General features: G+C 35.9%; 1 protein-coding gene across 1 annotated transcript in view; it reads left to right on the forward strand.

The window, feature by feature from the left end:
* Positions 1-21213, forward strand: part of TAF15 (TATA-box binding protein associated factor 15) — a 28312-nt gene continuing 7099 nt past the window's right edge. Inside the window, exons 1-10 of the mRNA XM_037491711.2 lie at positions 1-110; positions 6107-6146; positions 7585-7636; positions 7720-7804; positions 7889-7988; positions 10954-11147; positions 12367-12487; positions 19188-19222; positions 19855-19887; positions 21070-21179. Of these exons, the coding sequence (XP_037347608.1) occupies positions 104-110; positions 6107-6146; positions 7585-7636; positions 7720-7804; positions 7889-7988; positions 10954-11147; positions 12367-12487; positions 19188-19222; positions 19855-19887; positions 21070-21179 (777 nt within the window). The 5' untranslated portion in view covers positions 1-103. The remainder of the gene's footprint in view (positions 111-6106; positions 6147-7584; positions 7637-7719; positions 7805-7888; positions 7989-10953; positions 11148-12366; positions 12488-19187; positions 19223-19854; positions 19888-21069; positions 21180-21213) is intronic.

Consider the following 21213-nt stretch of genomic DNA (forward strand, 5'->3'; position numbering starts at 1 on the left):
CCCGCCGTGCCGCCTTCAGTTCAGCTCCGGCCGCCGCGCCGCCTGGCTCTGGTATTCCTTGTTCTCGGCGGGCTCTGGGGGCCCCGCTCCGCGGCCGTTAGTCATGTCGGGTAGGTGACTCCTTCAGCGAGCAGCGGCAGCAGCGAGAAGGGGCCTGGCGGGGTGGGGCCGTCTTCCCGCCCACCGGAGGGCCCTGAGGGAGCGCCTCCGGCCCTGAGGGAGGCTGGGGGTGGGGGGGCGGCCGCGGCCGCCGCCATGTTGGACTGGAGGGACGCACGCTCCCAACGCTCTCCGTCTGCAAATCTCGGCGGGAGCGCCGCGGGCGCCTGTGTCTCTCGGCCCTGTCCTTGGAACCTGAGGAGACGTGCCGCCCCCGGGGGAGGGTGTGTAAATCGGGGGGCGGAGGCCGTCTACGCCATCCTAGGGGCGGGGGGAGCCCGTGATTAGAGCATCGGCCTGAGAGAATCGGTGCTTCTGGTTCTCCGCTCCGCCTCGGATCTTTCAGCGAGGCCTCGGGCCAGTCATCTCGCCGCCTCGTACCTCAGTTTCCCCATCCGTGAAGTGGAGCTGGGCCTTCCTGACTCACCCATTCATCAGGTGGGGGCCTTCACGCTCCGGGAGCCCTTTCAAAGGACGTTGCCTTACGCGAGATCCGGCATGCTCTCTGCAGTAACCCCCAGGATTGAAGTGGGGGTGTTTCCATTGAATTCAACTTCCTTTTCACCCTTCTCTGCCAATCTTCTCGACCCCTCTGGTTGGTCTCCTTCGCGAGCTGGAAAGGGAGCCTTTGCTGTTATTGTAGGCCCCTCTAGGCACGTGTGGCGTTTACCTTCCAAAATGCAGACCAAAGAAAAGGCAGTCTTCTGTGGAGCACTTCAGTTGATAGAAGTGCCCTGTTGTGTAGAAGAGGAAAAGAGGCTTTGGTCTCTCCAGGCCACCAGTTCAGATCCTGCTAAGCCAGAATATAAAATCTGGAGGGTGAATGTCCTCTTGATTGAGCCGTTTTAGCTAATCATACCCGGTCCTCAGGTGTTGGACTACATCACAAGCTGCAAAGACCCGACTGGCAGTCTTGACAGTTTTTGAAAGGGAGAACCTGTTAGTAGTAAAATGACCTCCCTCCCTGAAGTAATCCACTTTTGTAGAAGGATGCAAAAATGTGACCACATTAGCAGTACTGGTTGCAGAAAATGAAAAACTTAAGTGATTCACATTGAAGTTGAAGTGCCAGAATATCAGTGTTTTGGGAGAGAGGGTATCCCATCTAAGAGGCTAGTAGCTGCTCAGCATTTCTTTCAATTTCTCTTCAACTCTTGCCCAAACAACAAATAATTTCTTACCCCAAAGTAGACATTGGTGGAATATCTTTTGTCAGGTGCATACACTGGGATGAGGTTGGTAAAACTCTAGAAGTACATTGTCAGGAGCTTGTGTAATCCATCGTGGTTTAAAAAAATAAAAGAGTCTCCTACCTTCATGGAGAAAGTTACCAAGTCTCAATGCTTATACTCACTAAGAACACTTTTGGACTCTCTTGATTTTTAACATAATTATTGGTATGAAGTGGTGGCTTATTTTTATAGGGTTGTGTTGCTTTTGTGGAAAGTTAACGTTTAGGGGTGTACTCCTTGTCAATTTTTAGTGTGTCATGTGTGTGAACTGATCTGACCATTAGTACTGATTTACAAATCATCAAATGCCAGCTATTTGTCACTTTGTAATGCAAATATTTTTATATTGAGATTGACTTTCTCATGTGAAAACTGTTAAATATTGCTCGCTTCTGAATTAAGCCATTTAAAGCTAGAATCTTTAAGTTTATTTATAAATATGTGTATAAAATGCTTTTTTGACTTTGTATAAAAACAATAATGCTTTTGACTTGTTCTTTGATGAATGTTTAAACTAATAAATTTAACGGTAAACTGCCCCTAAACAACTAATGACATAATTAGTTCTTTAAACATTTCAGACACACTTATACAATTTAATCTGTTAAATTGACCTAACCACACCAGCTGTCTGACAGGGCAAACTTATAAACCTAATAAAATATAAACACTAATCAAGAAAATCAAAATTACAGATATTGTAAATCAGGCATTCAAATACTGTTTACGAATGTGAATTTTATGAAACCTTTCCAGTTAAAATTACAAGTCTAGTATAAATTATACATATAAATGTCAAAATAATTCTCACTGTGGCAACATGGCAAGGCATGATAGCTTTAAAATCCTCTATCTACAAACGCCTAAAAATGCAAGAAATTACTAAAAAGAAAGGGCAAATCCTAACTGCCAAAATGAAGTAAGAGCCAGTGTGGTAGGTGTGAATTAACTTTGGTGGCTTCCTGGAGAGGAGGGTGTAGGTCTCATCATTTACAGACTTGGCTTTTATTGCCCAGGTAACTGTGAAAGGACAAGAGGTAATGCCTGTTACCTTAGTGGTAGCTGAGACCTTTACATACATGTTTAAAGACTGTATTCAGTGAAGGAATGAACTAGGAAAAGTCTTACACCAGCATAGAGATAACAAGGAAACCTGGACCCTGAGTGGAAACAAGTCTGAGAATTTGTACCGTGGACCTGTGGTTAGTAAAATTTGGGTGTATATTTAACTAGTTATGGGGTCCAGGAAACCTACTTTAAGACAAGAAATTAACATAAGGATTGGTTTTGAACGGTAATTTTGGGGTTCCTAGTAGATTTCTGGAGGCAGTTTAACAGCTTAGGTCACAAGGAATATGCCTTGCAAAAGTTGAAAATAGAGTGAAAAGTTGAAATGACTCCAGGAAACAACAAAAATAAGTGGCAAACCAAATTAGAATTCCTAAAAGATAATCTGAAAGACAATAAGGTATTTTAAGTTATAAAGGATTTAAGGGATCACTTCTAAAATCGAGATATTATGAAGAGAGACCGCATACATTTGAAAAAGAACAAAGTCTAATTTACTTAAGTGGAAAAGATCAATAAATTGAAATGCAGATAAGACTAGCAAGTCTTTAGTGAAGTGGAAGATAAATGTGATATAATTATCCATATTTCAGAAGGATAAAAGATGAAAAATGAAAGATTAAGAAACACAGAAGATAGTTGAGAATTCCTGTCACATCTAGTATGAGTTCAGGAAGCAGAAATTGGGGAAAAACTAATAGTTGAGAATTTTTCAAAATTGAGGATGTTTTAAGTCAAGCAGTAGTCTCAAGCCAAAATTAAATTCAAATTAAATTGATATGAAACTGCAGATAAAGAATAGTAACAAATCTGGAGGGAATAGGGAAGTGGTAATATTCATAGACTTCTTAGAGGTTTTAAGAATCTGGAAAATGAGGTGATCCTTGAAAATTTGAGGGAAATCAACCATCAACTTTGAATTTTTTATACAAATAAAAATAAATACTATACCATTTTCAGGCCTTTGCAAAAGAATGAATAAATTCAGAAGGGGAAAATGAGAATGCAAAAACAACATAGAGGAAACAAATGTCAATAATCAAATCAACTGGAATATTAAAGATTAGAGTGGTTATATTTAGAGATTTTCAAAAAGTGGAAGCAGAAGGTGCAGGGAAAAAAATGGAAGCAAAATGACAGGTGAAAGCTGTGATTGGCATTAGAGTATTAAGATTCTTAAATTCTAAAGGAGGTTGAAGATAATTTTGAACTTTGTCAAGAGTTTATGTTAAAAATTGAATATAATCATTAAATTGTGAATGGTAACTGAAAAAGCAGAAATTAAAAGTGTAACTTCTAAAGCAATAGAGAGGAAAAATAAGGAATAAAAATGATACAATTTGTGGGAAAGAAAGATGGTAAATGGAAATTCCAATTTAGGTTGGTAGGAATAAATAAAAAGTAACAATAATTAAAGTACTAAAACACCAGTTGGAAGACAAATATTTCACTTTTGGGAAAAATGATCTATGTATAATGATGTTCAGAAATGATATACTCAAAAAATAATGTTGAAAGTATCAAGATGAAAAAAGGCTAACCAGGCAAAAACCCAAAGGATGATAAGTTGTTAGCAGTGAAACAGTGTGGATATTTTAGTGATAGTCTAAATGTAATGTTAAAAGGAAATTCACCTGGAAGATAGAAATCTGTACTTTATGTGCCTAACAGTATGGCTTCAAAATATAGAAGTGAAACAAAACAGATACAAGATGTTGGCGAATCTAAGGTTAAGAATTTAAAAAACACACCTCCAATTGATAGATCAGGCAGACCAAGGATTAGTAAGAATAGGAATGATAAAACTAACAGGCATCATACACTGAGAATTCTTTCAGCTATGAAAAAAGTTTTTTCAAGTGCATAGGGGATATTTACACAAATAAAAGTACTTAACAAGGTGGGAAAGTAAAAAAACCCCAGCAAATCCTAACAAATACCAGGAATAATATAGAAAGTACCTTCTCTAACTGCGGTGGAATGTAATTAGAAGGCAAAAACAAGAGAACCTTATACTCTATTTGGAAGCACTTCTAAGTAATTCATGGGTCCAAGAGAGAAGTCTCAAGTGTCAACTAGAATGAGCAGTTTGAAATTTCATAAATAATATTTATAAACTGATTTTTTTCTGATGACTATGAAACAGCCGTAACTTCATCACTCAAGTATCTGAAGGCCAGGCTTAATTGGCCAGTATCTCATTTCTTTATCTTTAGGACTTTTAAAATCAGTTAAGTAAGTCAGATTTTAGAACTGAAAACTGGCTTATAATTAAGGACTAAAACTTAATAGATTTCAGACAGACTCACATGATTTAGGTCTTGTATACTTAGAATTTTGCCTGAGCCAAAGAGGAATATGCTGAGATCTTGGATTCCATGATGTTACTGGGAGAGCCGGCGTCGGACGGTCTTGGGATGTAGCTTAACGGAAGACTTCAGGCATCCCCAGGATATCTTAAGTGTTAGTCATGTATTTCCTTCCCTCTTACCAGTTTCTGATAAATGCGTCCAGTTTCTGTATCCTTTGCCTATTTTTATTATTTGGTTGTTAGCTATAAATCTATAGTCATTGTCAAGATTATGGCAGTGATGTTTAATTTTTTTCATATTAGGTAATTTATTTCATTCATACTTGGAAGTAGTTTGTGTCAGCATTTCATTCAGTATTCTTATAATTAAAAATTATATTTAGTCTGATTGGGAATCTTCTATACTGCAGACGCGTGGCAAATTTGATGTCATTAAAACAATCAGTGATAGTGTTTTTGTATTGCAGATTTATATTGATAAGATTTTTAGTGGGATTTCAGAGCTGTTTGACAAGTTTCATTTCAGATTGGATGAGGTTGAGCCTGATGGTTAGCAGTTTGAAACTCAGTCTTTTTTTTGCAGTTGAGAGAGTATTTGAGTACTTTTTTCTTATCACTAATGAACTTAGGTTATTCTTTTGACTGAGTAGAAGCCTAAAGGTTGAACTTAATAATTTTGATATAACTGACATTTTGAATTTTTCTTTTTTTTGACATTTTTCAATTCATGCTTCTCTTGGTAGTTTTTCTTGTTAAAAAGGGAGCAATGAGTGTAGGTATCATTAAATTCATATACCAACTGGCCATGGCCCTAAAAGCTCAGTAAAGTGTGGTTAAACAAGTAACTTAGCTGCTTTTAACCAGTCTTTGGAATGTTTTTGTTGCTCGTGATCGCTCAAGCAACCCAGTACAGGGGAATGGTGTACATGTTGGGCTGGTGAGGATACACAAGTAAATGTAATTCTGGGGATTTGTCTTGTCAGAATCATGTCTTCTCCCTTGTTAGTCCTGGTACATTTTAACAGATGTCTTTTTGCATATAAGGATAACTAGAGTTTTTGTTAAAAGAATGGATTTCCACTGATTGTTTCATCTGGTTCACTTCGTTCTTGTGACCATCAGGGCATGATTGTAGAATAGAGTTGTCAAAAGATGTAGTTATTTTAAAAAGCAGGTATTATTTGTACAGATTTCTTCTTGCAGTGTGTTTTTAACTTCTAATTTTGCCTCCTTTGCATTTTTATGATACATTCTTAGTACATCTGTAAGAGCTAAAGTCAGTCTTTGAGGGAGCGTAATTTTAAATAAGATCTAAAATTCCTTTTATGTGTTTTAGATTCTGGAAGTTACGGTCAGTCCGGGGGTGAGCAGCAAAGGTAAAGTATATATACATTTGAATAATACAATGAGAAAGTAGAACTGAGAAAAAGATGAATGTAAGCTTCCCTCTTGAGATTTGATATCTGATTGACTTAAGAGAGCTAAATATTTGCTTCTCACAGAGAAGTCAGCCTTTCTATATATACATGCTATAAAACATTCTTTCTTTTTTAAAGAATCAGTGAAAAATAGATAACCCCTAGAGACTAAAACACATCCTCTAAGTATTGTAAAGATTATATTTTCTTTCAGAAATTAAAAAAAAAAATCCTTATTAAAAGGATTTAAGAAATTGAACTGTAACAGATAATTAGGAAAAAACACATTTTATTTTTTATTGTATATAATATACTAATGTGGTTTTCACAGACCAGATTTTCTTGAAGCTCTACAAACTCCTTACCATGCTCACAATGGAAACTCTGTTTTATGCGAATGTGTGCATGCAATAGGCTACTCTTAGCATAAATGTAGGCTTCAACTTATACATAAATAAATGTTTTACAGTTCAGTACAGTATATTCAGAGTAATGTCAGGTTATCTCTTGTCATCAGATTTTAAGCATCATAAAAACTGACTTGACTTTTCTTTTCATAAGATAGTGCTAACCTCATAGTAGGCATCTAGCAAATGTTTATTCAGTGAGAAGTATTTTATAAAGTTAAATTCTTTTAGCATGTAATAACCTCTAAAATACTAAAAAGAAACTAATGTAAATGTTTTAATTTTTGACGTGTTCAGAAAGTTTGTTTTTGACTTGCTAGACCTTACACGCTATAAAATTAAATTCAAATCTGAGGAATGTACATTTGTTATTTCATTCAATAACAGACTACTCCATTTCAGGCTCTGCTATGACTTGGAATACAGTATAATTTCATTCTATGATAGTACTCTGAAGATATACATACCTAAATTACTGAGGCATTAAAATTGGACTTTTAGTGCCACACTGCCTTTTTTTAGGAAGTTGAAGACAGATTTAAGATAAATGGTAGGAGAAATTAATCTGTCAAAACATAGCTAAATTGATTAAAATTCTAACTTAAGAGGCCATCATTTTCTGTTTCAGATATTTATTATGGGTCTTGCTGCCATGTAGTCACTCTCCTTACTCCTCCCCCCTCCCCTCCCCGTACCTCCCTGCCCCAAGTATAATTCTCTTGGGATTTTCTAGCTCTGGTGAAGTTTTGTTTATCTGTGGGAGATTGTCAAAACAAAATTTTTGGTGTTTTACATTTAGGAGGTCTAGGCGTGACTTTATGTTTTTAAGAGTCTTTGGTTATCACCTTGTGATTTAGACTATAAGAGCCAAGCAGTTTGACAGTTTCTCAGAAAAGAAGTTTGTATTTGAGTTAAAATGAAGATAGACTTCTTTAAAAGCATTTAAGTTTTAGCACATTTCTTTCAAGTAGTGTATTTTTATCTTACAGTTATTCTTCCTATGGAAATCAAGGCAACCAAGGTTATGGACAAGCACCACAAGTAGGTTAAAATATAAATTGTATTTTTAAATAGTTATTTTTATCTTAAGCAGGTGACAAAACTTGTATTTACCTAAATTTCAGAACTATTCTGGTTATGGGCAAGCGGCAGATTCCTCATATGGACAGAACTATGGTGGCTACTCCAGTTATGGACAGAGCCAATCAGGTTAGACTGGTTTCTTAAATTTTCTATTTCAGAAATTAAGAAAATCAGAACCTTTGCTAAATGGCATGTCCTTCCAATCTTTAGGTTATTCACAGTCTTACAGTGGCTACGAGAATCAGAAGCAGAGTTCATACGGCCAGCAATCTTACAATAACCAAGGACAGCAAAACACGGAACCATCAAGGTAAGGAAACAGTAAAAGTACTGAGCGTGTCGGGCATTGAAATAACATTTGGTGTATTAAACCAACAAATCAAAAAAAATCCTAGCTTTAACAAAATATTTTTTCCTGAAAAGTTGCAATAGTGTGAATCTCACAGTTTTGTCTTAAGAATGTGGAAATTGACAGCATTGTCATTTGATTCTTAGAATGTGTTGTTTGTAAAATTATTGTTTAGCTGTATATAAACACGACTTAAATGTTAAAAAGATTGGCCATCTTTTTTCTTTGTTTTTAAATATTTATTTATGCCTACAAGAGCTGGGAGGTGGGTTGGGGGCGGGGTGAGAGGATTCACCAGAGACAGTAGGGAGCAGAACAGGTGTATTGACTGAAATACACTGCTGAGGGGAGAAGCGGGTGAAACAGGAGAGGTCTGCTGTGCCATGTGGGTCAACTCCCTGGCCAGAATTGAACTCGTGTTGTAGTGGCTGCTGATAGCTTCATAGTGCTGAGATTTATCCCCTTGTGCCACCAGGGAGGCCCTGGACATCTTCTTTATACCTTAGATTAAATTTTTAAAAGTACCTACCTATCAAATTAGACTTCTCAATGCTTACCTTTTTCTCTTCCTATTTTTAAATCTTTTTAATGTATTACTTTTTTTTTTAAAGATTTATTTATTTGTTTATTTATACAAGCACTGGGTACAGTCAGAAGCGTGGGAGGGTGACAGAATTCACCAGTCAGAGCAGAGAGCAGAGCAGGCAGACTGACGAAACACACTGCTGAGGGGAGCAGCAGGTGGCAGGAGAGGTCTGCACGCCATGTGGGACCCTCGCCGGTGGCCGGGGATCGAACCGGCGCTGCAGAGGCTGCAGGCAGCTTCGCAACCCAGCGCTCAACCACTGCGCCACTGGGGAGGCCCATGTATTACTTTTTATTACAGAAAAAAGTGCCAAAACTCCCCACATATATCAGATACCCTAGAATATGTTTTATTTGTAATACAGGTAGTTGAATAGTTTACAAATTTTATGAAATTAAAAAATTTTCCAATTTGAAGATCCCATACTTGATAATAATTTTAATAATGACATCTTGCTTTTTTAAAAAAAAAATTGTGTTTTATATTTTGTGAAATGCTTTTATATTATCTCACTTAATTGAGCTTCAAATACTACTGTAATAACAATAATTCCCATTTTAAGAGATGTGAAGTTAAGATTACATATTCTGTCAAATTACACATCTTAAAAGTAAGGCAAGAACTGGAGCCTCCTTGGTGGCCAAGGTGTTAAGCACAGCACTGTGAAGCTATCCGCAGCCTCTGCAGCACAAAGTTCAATCCCCGACCGGCCAGGGAGCTACCCACATGGCGCAGCAGACCTCTCCTGTCTCGCCCGCTGCTCCCCTCAGCAGTGTATTTCAGTCAGTCTGCCTGTTCTGCTCCCCATTCTGTCTTAGAATCCTCTAACCCCCCGCACCTCTGGTCTACACTCCAGTTCTTGTATGCATGTAAATAAATCTTTGTATGTAAATAAATCTTTAAAAAAAAAATAAAAAGGGCAACAACTGAGATCAAGAGTATTTTCTCTGCAGTGAAGATTATTTCAAGTGAAATTCATAAAATAAAAGCATTGGGGAAAGATTTGTGACTTCAAAATATTAGTCTTACAGATATGAATGTGCTTTGAAAAGTGCAAAGTGGAGTACTAACGTATGAAATAATGTAAGAAAGGGCCTCCTTGGTGGCCTAGTGGTTAAGTCTCAGCACCGTCACCACTATGGCCTGAGTTTGATCCTTGGCCAAGGAGCTAACCCACATAAGGTGCAGCAGACCTCTCCTGTCTTGCCCGCTGCTTCCCTTAGCAGTGAATTTCAGTAAATCTGCCTGTTTGGCTCCACTCTGTCTCTGGTGAATCTCTCACCCCCTCCTACCCCTGGCCTACATTCCACTTCTTCTATGCAAAATAAATAAAGGAAATAATAGAAGAAAAAGTAATGTTACATTAGAAGGAATAACTAACTCTTCAAACCCTGTTATTAGTTTTAAATTTAAGGAGAATCCTTTTATAAATAAGAGTGCATTTTTGGAAGTGTGACTTACATATGGGTAGATCTAAGACCATTGTTGTGTTGTGGTGAGTTGGGGAGCATACTTTATTAGCTGTTCTAATCTGATATAGAATAAGATGTGACTATTAAATTATGAGACCTTTTTGTTCTCTTTTTTTAAGTAAACATTAGAACTCATCCATTAAGTATTCCTTTCAGCATTCCCATCTTGAGAGCAGGTATTTAATAGTCATATTGCTCAGAACATAACTAGAATTTTCTTTTTGAATTGCCAGAGATCATAGAATAACAATCTTAGTATTTAGTAGTCAGACTTTTCAGGATAAAAAAATGGTATCACAAAGCCAGTTTCTCCCTTTAACTCAAAAGACTTAAAGTCTGGATGATTTATTACTGTTTCCTAATTTTTACTATCATTGAAAATATTTAGAAGAATGTACTGTAGGTTCTAAAGATACTACCAAGAAAATAGTTACAAAAATATTATGAGGTAATGTTGTTAAATTAATAATTACCCTTTCAATATAACTGTTAAAAGGGCTCAGTCAGCACCTGTGGCGTATTTGTTAAAGAATAGGACATATTGTACTTTGTGGAACGTTAACTTTATTTTTAATTCAAGAAGATGGTAAAAACCATGGTGATTTTTTTGTTTAGTAGTTTTCAAAGGTGGCATGTGGTTTTTCTCATAAAGTGGCACCTCTTTAACGATAGTGAAGTCCTTGTAGGTCATTCCATTTGTGATAAGATTTTGTAGCAAAAACAGCTATATGATTCCCATGAGAAAGTAGTATTAAATATGGTTTATATGTAGCTGATCAGACCTCTTATTTCTGTCTCATCTCTGTTAACTTGCAGAGGTAAACATAATCTTTCTACAAAATCTCTTAAATTCTTGATTTCTCTTTAGCCAAGGTGGAAGAGCGCCTTCATATGACCAGTCAAACTATGGTCAACAAGATTCATATGACCAGCAGTCAGGTTATGATCAGCATCAAGGCTCATATGACGAGCATTCAAATTATGATCAGCAGCATGATTCCTATAATCAAAACCAGCAGTCCTACCATTCACAAAGGGAAAATTATAGCCACCACACACAAGGTAAGATATACTGACATTTATTATTTTTTTTTTTTCCTCAGTGTTTGTATGGTGAGTTTTGGATTAAAAGACCCACACAGGGTTTTACCTTTTTGTGAACGTTTAGGGTGCTCTCTCATGGCTATCAAACCTAGTTTATTCCATTTCTATTTATGCACTTTTCTAGAGACTCCCAAATGGTCACTTGACTTTTTATGGCTGATTACATGAATTTCCTTTGTTGTCATAGTCAACTTTGATCATTTGACAATGCTGCTACTACTAGTTCTTTTGGTAGCGGTATTATACTTGATTTGGGGAAATTATGACCCTATATACTAGCTTTCTCTAACTTCATCTAAGAAGGACCAGTTATTCTTTTCCCTTATTTTCTGTAGCATTTTCATCATCCCATACTGATACTTAGAAATCTGTCCTTGCAGTGAAAATAAATGCTTCAAGGGCAAACGTTCTGTCTTAATTCATTTTTGTACCTGTGTTGCTTTGTCTCTATTAAGCACTCAGTAAGTATTTGCTGAATAATTGGATGAATAAGTAAATGAATATAAAGTGGAAAGCTCATTCACTGAGGGCCTCCCTGGTGGCACAGCGGTTGAGCACTGGGCTGCGAAGCTGCTGGTTCAATCCCTGGCCACCAGCGAGGGTCCCACATGGCATGCAGACCTCTCCTGCCACGCCCGCTGCTCCCCTCAGCAGTGTATTTCGTCCGTCTGCCTGTTCTGTTCCCTGCTCTGGCTCTGGTGAATTCTCTCACCCTCCCACGCTTCTGACTGTACCCAGTGCTTGTATACATAAATAAATAAATCTTTTTAAAAAAAAAAAAGAAAGAAAGAAAGCTCATTCACTGAATATCTCAGATTGAAAATCCAGATAGTCCTTGTCTGTGCTTGCTTTACATTTAAATATATTTAAGGTATAGAGAGTAACTTTTAAAATTGGGGTTTTGCTTTTCATCTTTATTGGGGTTCTTGTACCTGATGTTTTTTAACTCATCATTCTCCATCACCAGCAGAGTAGTATTTGACGCTGCTGCAGTTCTCAAACTTTAAATTCCAGATGGTTTTTTGATGACTTGCATTTGAGTTCTGTGCACATATGCCATTTTCCAAAGGACATAATATGTGGCCTAAAGAGCCACTTAGGATTATGTTATGGGATGCCTTTGTCAGAAATGACAAATGGTCATTAATTTTTTTATGTATCATGTTCTTTTTTGTAGATGACCGTCGTGACATGAGTAGGTATGGAGAAGATAATAGAGGATATGGCGGGTCACAGGGAGGAGGTAGAGGGCGTGGGGGATATGACAAGGATGGAAGAGGTCCTATGATGGGATCAAGGTAAGTATTTAGATATAGATATCTACATTTCTTTCCTCTCTTTTTTCTTTTTTGGGTAACGTAGCATCTATTTTAGATGTTGTAGAGAAGAGAGCAGAAATTAAAAATTTTTGCATTTTTAAGATGTCAAATAAATTACCTCAGAGTAGGTGATGCTAGCAGTCAGTTTATGTGCTATATAGTAGTAAATACCAGAGGAGAAAAATCCCCTATATATTTGTGGTTAAGCCACTTAACTGTGTTTTTCCTGTCAGAGCTATAGAATCTAAACTCCTTTAAAAGATAACTCTGGGAAATCCAGGTGTACTATATATGTAATTTAAAAAAGGTAAGTTAATTCTAGATTGGAAGATAGGAAAGCTATTTCTAAATCTTAATCCCCTTGGAAAATATTAGGAGGCAATAGCAGCATGAAGGTAGGGTTGGTAATGGAGGATTTTATGTCACTATTTTGTCCCTTTTTTAAGTAAATAATTATTGAAGTAATCAACATAACATCATATACCATTGTGTATTTTGTCTAGACTAAGCTGTGGAAAAGGGATGGCTTTTTAATTCAACTTTTACCCCCTCATTGTTAATATTATCAGCCTTTGACATTTACTTATGGCATATATTTTGAAAGCTGGTTTTAAAATTATCTGTAAATATATCTGTAAATTTACCACTATGGCACTAAAAATAAGAATAAGAAAGAAGCTGACATTAATTGTCCTCAAATGAAGTTTGCAGATTGCAAATTTGTTGTAAAATACACAGTTCCTTGGGAACTGAAATAACCAGTGGCCTCTTAACTGAGGTGACCCAATAAACAAAACAAGTTACAACATACAGCACTGTTACTTCTTCAAGGGATTTGATCTCATTTACTTATATTTCTCTATGTTTAGTGTATAGTACTTTGATTTTAAGGCAAACTAAACATTTGATAAATTTTTATAATATTTGAACATTAAAAGTCTTTTGATTGATAGCCAAAGTCAATTTACTAAGGTAAAACAAATACATTGTGTGCTTCTTCATTACTGAAGAGAGCAGTCTGCTATCATGTGTATATAAATGTACAAGGTAAAGTGGCATGGTGCTTCCTCTACCTAATAACCTCCTTCCTCCAGCAGATTCCCAAATAAGGTAATTGATAGGTATTTTAACATTTTTCAGTTAATTTGTTAGATAACTGGCTGCCTGGAATCTATATTTTATGCTACATCCTAATTTAATGTTTTTCATAAACAAGTTACAATTAATATCCTAATTGATATATGAAACTATGACAGTGTCTAACTTAGAATAATAGAATCCCACTTTTCAGGAGGAGGAGGGTAGAGGAATCTTTAAAAATATGTTTTCATATTTCAGAGGTGATTTATCTTAGAATCAGAGCGTTGAAAGGACCCCAAATGATCCTCCTAATAAAGGATATTTACCGTTCCTAAAATCCCATTTTTAAACACTTTTATAACGTTGGCAAAGTATTTCAGTTTAAGTTTTGGCTCAGATACTGAATCATGAATTACGTTTTTGATTTTCAATTTTTTAAATTTAGTTTTAGCACTTCTTCAAACAGTCTTATGCAGAAGCCCACTATTTGATTCAAGTCAGGGTAGGATTGGGGAAGGGGTATTGTCCAATTGCTGACTATACCGTACCAACCCACCCACCCCAAACCAATAAATAGGGTGTTTTAGAAATTGATATGAATGATTACTCTGTATATTAGATTGGCAGACTTTTTATGTGAATGGTCACATAATAAATTAGTTTTTGTAAGCCATGCAGTTTCTTTTGCAACTACTCAGCTCTGTACTTGAGTGTCAGAGCAACCATAGGCAATATATAAATGCATAAATATAGTTGTGCTTCAGTTACGCTTCATTTATGGGTACTGGAAATGAAGTTCTTATAATTTTTGTGTGTCACAATAATACCTTGTTCAAGATGTGCTTTTTAGCTTATTTATAGGGGTAAAGTGTTCTGAATTTGAATATAAGCGCCCAGTTTCAAGATTTTTTTTTCACACTTGGTTTTGCATTTAAGTACCAAATGCCCAAACATTTTTTGTTAGTCTTCATCAACACTCCCATTTGTGTTTCTAATCATCTTACTTAAAAATAGCAAGGTTGAAAATAATCTTTTGCAGACTGGTGAATACCTGGCATTAGTTGGGTTTATATTTAAAGAAGGTGAAGGTGGGCTGTGTGTTAAAGGATAGGAATTCTTAGTAGGCTTTATGATTGCATGACTGGGAGGAAAATTCAAACCAAAATGAAGCTGTCAAATTTACAAATATGGAGATAAATGTGAATCTTGCAGTGACTATAGGGAAACTTTTGAAAAAGTAATTGAAGCAAAAAAGATTGACTTTCTAATTGTCATCTAAAATTGATCACTGACCTCTTTCGGTTTTAGAAGCTAAGACCATAAATTTTGTCAGTGTTTTTAACTTCAGTATTGTGATAAATCCATAATTGTGTTCCATTATTAGCATGTCATCAAAGTAACTGTTTCAGGCCTTAATATCTCAGACCTAAAATAAGTTTTCTTGACGTTTGACTGTCATCGTCTTACCAGAGTGTTGATCAGCTCCTTTGAAATGGTGCATATGTTCTTGTGATAATATAGAACGGTGCTGCCCAGTAGAACAATAATGTGGGTCACAAATGTGAGCCATGTATGTAATTTAAAATTTTCTTGTAGCCACATTGGAAATTAATTTAATTTTTTAAAAAAGATTTATTTATGCATACAAGAACTGGGGTGTAGGCCAGAGGTACAGGGGGTGAGAGGATTCACCAGAGACAGAGTGGGGAGGAGAACAGGCGGATCTACTGAAATACACTGCTGAGGGGAGCAGTGGGCAACAGAGAGGTCTGCTGTACCTTGTGGGTTAGCTCCCTGGCCAGGAATTGTACAGATTGACCTTGACCGTAGCAGTGGCTGGCAGTAGCTTGATAGCCCTGAGACTAACTCTTGCGTCACCAGGGAGGACCTAAAATTAATTTTTAAAAAGATTTATTTATGCATACAAGAGCTGGGGTACAGGCCAGAGATGCGGGTGGGGGGTGAGAGGATTCACCAGAGACAGAGTGGAGAACAGAACAGGCGGATTGACTGAAATACATTGCTGAGAGGAGCAGCGGGGGAGTCAGGAGAGGTCTGCTGCACCATGTGGGTTGCTCTCTGGCCGGCGGGGGATGGAACTCGTGCTGCAGAGGCTGCGGATTGCTTCATAGTGCTGTGCTTAAACCCTTGCGCCACCAGGGAGGCCACCTAAAATTAATTTTACTTGTTACATATTTAATATATCCAAAGTATTTTATCATGTAGTATAAAAATTACTGAGATGGTGTGCAATTTTTTATATTAGAACTTTGAAATCCTTTTTTTTAACATTTAGATTACATCTCAATTTAAAGTACCCTGATTTCAAATGAGCCACATGTGGCTGGTGAATATCAGATTGGTCAGTGCAGCTTTAGAGTGATAGATTCTTGGCATCCTGGGATATTGGTAAATTGACTCCACACATAAAAGATGTGGGAGGAAATAAACATAATTATAACTACTTAAGAATGGTGTTTCAGTCTATTGAATCATTTACATTTGTTAATATTAGCCTTCATACCCCAAAACTTATAGATTAACTACAAAACTCAAGCCCAGCGTAGTTTTTTAATAACTAAGCTTTTCCAATTTTTACCTAAGTATTTTTTTTTTCTCTAGATATTAAATTTTCTGAGAATATAGATGCCTATATTGATCTTTTGCTTTTTGGCAGTTTTAGATTTTTTTTTAATTAAAGATAATAAAATTTCTGCCAAAGAACCTTTTCTTTCTTGAAACTATCTGAGACATAATCTTTTTCCTCTAAATATATAATGCTGTTACTGAGAGAACCCCTCAGAGACTAAGGTAGGCTCCTCACTGTGGTTTTGAACTTGGGACAAACATTACTGTATTTGAGTTAAGAATTGGATCGCTTCTTGACCTTTTGGCTAAGATTAAATGAAGAATATACAATTGGTTTTCTTGTAGGGGGCCATTCCTAATGCATATTATGTCTCTACTTTAATAAAATTCCTCACCTTAAAAATGTCCTTACTTCAGAAATTCTTTATGTGTACAAGTTTGCTTTTTCTGGGAGGACAACACATTTGTTGTGCAACATCTTGACTCAGATGTTCACATACCTTTGTGTCTTAATTTGCTAGGGAGTCCTTCACTTAGTATATGCGAAAGGGACATGTAACTTGACTTCAAGTTTGAAAGAAAGATTTTTAACTACAGTTCCATCTTCTGTTAGCTTTTTAATAGTGAGTACTGCTTGAGGTTTATTTATTACATTTATGTAATATTTCCTGATAAGGAATTATAATTAATATTGAATTTCCTAATAAGAAGAAAATGGTTGAACTTGAAAGCTTCACATAGAATTACAGATCATTTAAACCAGTGCTTAAACTTTCATGCGTATATAAATTCCTTGGGGGTCCTATTAAAATGCAGATTCTGATCCAGTAGTTCTGAGGTAAAGCCTGAGATCCTGCTTACTGAGAAGCCTCTCAGGCTCCTCCTATGCAGCTTTTCCATGGACCACTCTGAATAGCAAGGGTAGTCGAACCTTCTTTATTTTCTGAAAGAGGAAGCTAAAAGGGAGATTATTTTCTTGTCTAAATCTTCGAGATACATTAGTGATAGTTATAACTATACCCCGAGTCTCTTAATTTGAAGACCGGTAATTTTTCAGACGCGTTCTGCAGTTTCCATATTTATGCTATTGTGTTGAAATCATCAGCTGCTGTGTTTTCAAAGGAAATGCTCAGTAAAGAAAACTTAAAATGTCATGAAGGAATAGGAAGATATAGCTGATTCAAATGTAATTTGTTTTATATCCCTTTTATTTTGCTGGGGTATATCCTTCTTAAAAATTTTTTAGGGTTATATTTATATTGCTAGCCAGAATAGAAATTTTAAGAACTAGCTGATATATGAAATTGCATTATTTTCCCTCTATTGTGGTCAGATAAACAGTTTGGTACTTGGTTAATATGACAGCAAAACAATTATGAGGTATCTTAAATCTTAAATTTTCATAAGAACACTTGTGAAAAATTCCTATGTAAAAACTTTATCCTGAGGACTTTAACCTCCTGACATAGGGGAATGTGAGCTTAATATTTTCCTTAGTTCTTTCTCATTTTGTGGAGTCCTAATGATCACCTTTGAAGAAACCTAAGATATCTTGGTTTCTAGTGGTTATATTTTCAGTAGTTTAACATCAAGAACTTTGTTGACTTCCCTTTCTTAAAGAATTACAGTGAAATACAGGTCATTTAGAAGCGTAGGGATGACTTGGGTACTGTTTTGAAAGAAGGGTCTTAGAGACTCACTAGGAAACTATATGTGTGTGAAGGACCTGAGTTATGTATTGTCTCTAGAGCCTTGAAATAGTCTTAATCTCTTTTTTAGGCTTCTTATTAATCAAAAATTAATAGCAAATTTAGATGGATGTGTCTGTACCTAAGTGGGTTGCCAGGGGAAATTTTTTTACATCAAGTTAGAATAGATTTATAAAGGAAGAATGCTTTCTCATTTAGTCAGTGTTTTTTTTTCTGGATGGTTCACAAAAGTCATCATCAGTAATGTGATCACACAGGCAAAGGTCTTAAAGCATTGAAGAGATTAGGGTATTGGTGTTAGTTTCTTGGATTATAATAGAAGATTAGTAGTAGTAGATTAGATATCCATCTGAAAACTTTGCATGTTTTTATTTCCATGTCAGCACATGGATCTTAGAGCATAATTTAATTCAGCCAAGAAAAACTAACTTCTAATACATGGGTATTTTTGAAGAGCGATTTTAGATTTCTTACTTCAAGCTTTGCACATAAGGACCATTGATTTATCTGGCAGAGGCTTTGTCCAAACTATTTTTTTGTGGGAAGCTGCAATATTGGACTATGTTGCATTCTGTCTCTGATATGATCTATTCATTGATGTGGTATGAAGAATTGTTGGCAGCACGAACCTTGGTAGCTCTGATGTTGTGAAATCTAGTATATTATAGTTGTATGGAATAGGAGGGCAATTTTAAGTTATGGTTTTTTTTTTTAGTGCTCATTTTGTCAGATTTCTGAGTGATTTGAAATTTTAAGACTACTTTCATTCAGACTTAATTTTGTGCATATTTTGTACCTCAGTTTTTTTTTTCCATCTCATAATACCTACTATTTGGTATCACAATAGAGCCTGGTATTCAAGTTTTTACCTCTCCCATTTTGCTATCAAATCTTAACCTTGCTGTATATTATTGTTCTAGTTTTTTTTCCCCTTTTTGTCATGTTAAAAAAAATCCCCCAGGACAGAATGTTTGCTGTAATTCAGCATTCCACATGCTGTTCCTTTAGCTAATAGTAATAGTACCCCTTTCAGAGTTGGGAACATTTTAAAATAAGTATATTAGATGTGTTCTTTAAGTATATTAGATGTGTTCTAGAAGGCACCCTTGTGGAAATAGATCTTGGGAAAACACTTGTGAAAACAACATTTTGAAGTCTATGAAATGGAATTTATTGGAAAGATAGAGGTGCTACTGTTTTCCTAGGTGCTCTACTTGTGACAGTTAAGTGTAGATTGAGCCCAGGGCTCAGCACATTAGAGACTTAAGGAAGAAATCATTTCTTCAATTTTTCCTCTGCAGTGGTGGTGACCGCGGTGGCTTCAAAAATTTTGGTGGTAAGTGCTGAGTATCCCAAAATGTTTCAGTGGAATTGCTATATAAATCTAAAAGCCACCAATATCCCGTAGACGCAGTCTAAAATCCTTTCTTACTCTGTTGAGGCTGGTGTGTGTTGTGTGCTTAAAAATTTTTTATATGTATATATATATATATATACACACATATATATACACATATATATCAAAGAAAACATTAAAAAGCCAGAGTTGATCTCAAATAGACCAATGGGTTTCTACACAGTGAATTTGCATGAAAGAGTCTGTGGTGACCAATGAATGAGACCTTCACTGGATTTTGGCAGTATGATTTTTACTAAAGGTAGCTGACATGGTGCTTTTAAATTGTTAGGGTTTTCCAATCAGCCTTCACAACCAGAGCTTAACAAAAGTGATATTAGCATAATGCCAAAGTGGTGGGTGCCGTCTGGGACAAGTTTAAGGAAATAATGACAACTTGATTCTTAAACTTTTAATAAAATATAATTATACAGTTACTTTGTAAATCAGTTATGGTTGACTTTCAAGGATTTCAAATACTGACTTTTCATGTCTTGGTTATTATAGTTTTTAATTATTTCTAATGAGTTGCCTTAAATAGTTTTTTTCCTTTTTCTTTTCTTTTCCCTTAGGTCACAGGGATTATGGACCCAGACCAGATGCTGGTAAGGCTTATGATAGTTTGTGACTTTGTAGTTAAGAAAACATTAGTTTTCCATTTTTTCAAGGGAAAAATGTGTGTTTGGAGGAGTTAGTACAGGAAGAAGATTTAAATGTAAGTGCTGGCAGAACCACGGCACTTCACTTTTAAATACATACCACAAAGAAAAATCCAGTGGACTTGATTGGAAAGTTTGCTGGGGAAAATTGCTGTTTATGTTTCTCCTGGCTCTACTTTTTATTTTTTATTGTTAGTTAGTATTTATTTAATTACTACAAATCAGATTTAATGAGAGAATTGGTATCATTGGGAAATTAGAAAAGCTGTGTTTAAGAAAATGTTTATATTGGATTAGTGGGCCTAAGAAACCTGAATTTATATGTGAAAAAATTGTCTTACTTTGGGCATAGGTCACTAAAATCATGTGGCTTTTTATTTTTAAAAGAAATTAAAGGCTACATGGAACTTTTTGAAAGTTAGGACTTAGAGATTAAAAATCTATTTGAACCAAAAAATTTTAATATATTGAAATCAGAACTTTTGTTTTTATTAAGATGCCAAAGTATTCTATATGGATGGCAATTTCTGAATTATCCCTTGATGGACTGAATTTTTGTACATCTTTCTTACTTTGTTGTACTAATCCAAAAGTGTGCGTGTAAGGTAAGGTGTGTGTCAAGGTGCCCTACCCTCTGGTATATACAAAGCTTATTGCAATGAATGGGAAACCAGCAATTCTGCTTGGCTTGCTTGAAAGTCCAAAATGTCAGATTTGGGGAATTTTCTACTAGAGAGCCTTAAAAGTATTGAGTAGTCAAAGAATGAAAGCTCTCCAAAGAAATGAATGCTAATTTATACTAACTTTTTTATCTCTTCATGAACTTTAGTCTAGTATTTGACTCTGAAGAGAGAGTTGTAAGATCTCCCTTAATTGATCTCTGTATTTCGCACAGTGTGGACTTGATCCACTTTACCTGAAGTTTAATTGTAAGAATTGATCTACTACCAAATAACTATTGTGACCACTTTGCATGTTTATATAAGATTTTACTTATGTTGGTCCTTTTTCCTTCTGGTCATAGAAACAGTTGAATATTGGACAAGAAATTACTGTTTTTGATTACTAAACAGGATGTAGTAAAACCAAGGAATATATAAAATTAACCATTATTTTTTTTTCTCTTAGATTCAGAATCTGATAATTCAGATAACAACACAATTTTTGTGCAAGGACTTGGGGAGGGTGTATCTACAGATCAAGTAGGGGAGTTCTTTAAACAAATAGGAATTATCAAGGTGAGTAAAAAGTATGGCTTACATTTGAAAAATC

Source organism: Talpa occidentalis, unplaced genomic scaffold (assembly GCF_014898055.3).
Source record: "Talpa occidentalis isolate TD23 unplaced genomic scaffold, MPIMG_talOcc4v2.1 talOcc4.7, whole genome shotgun sequence".
Lineage (NCBI taxonomy): Eukaryota > Metazoa > Chordata > Mammalia > Eulipotyphla > Talpidae > Talpa > Talpa occidentalis.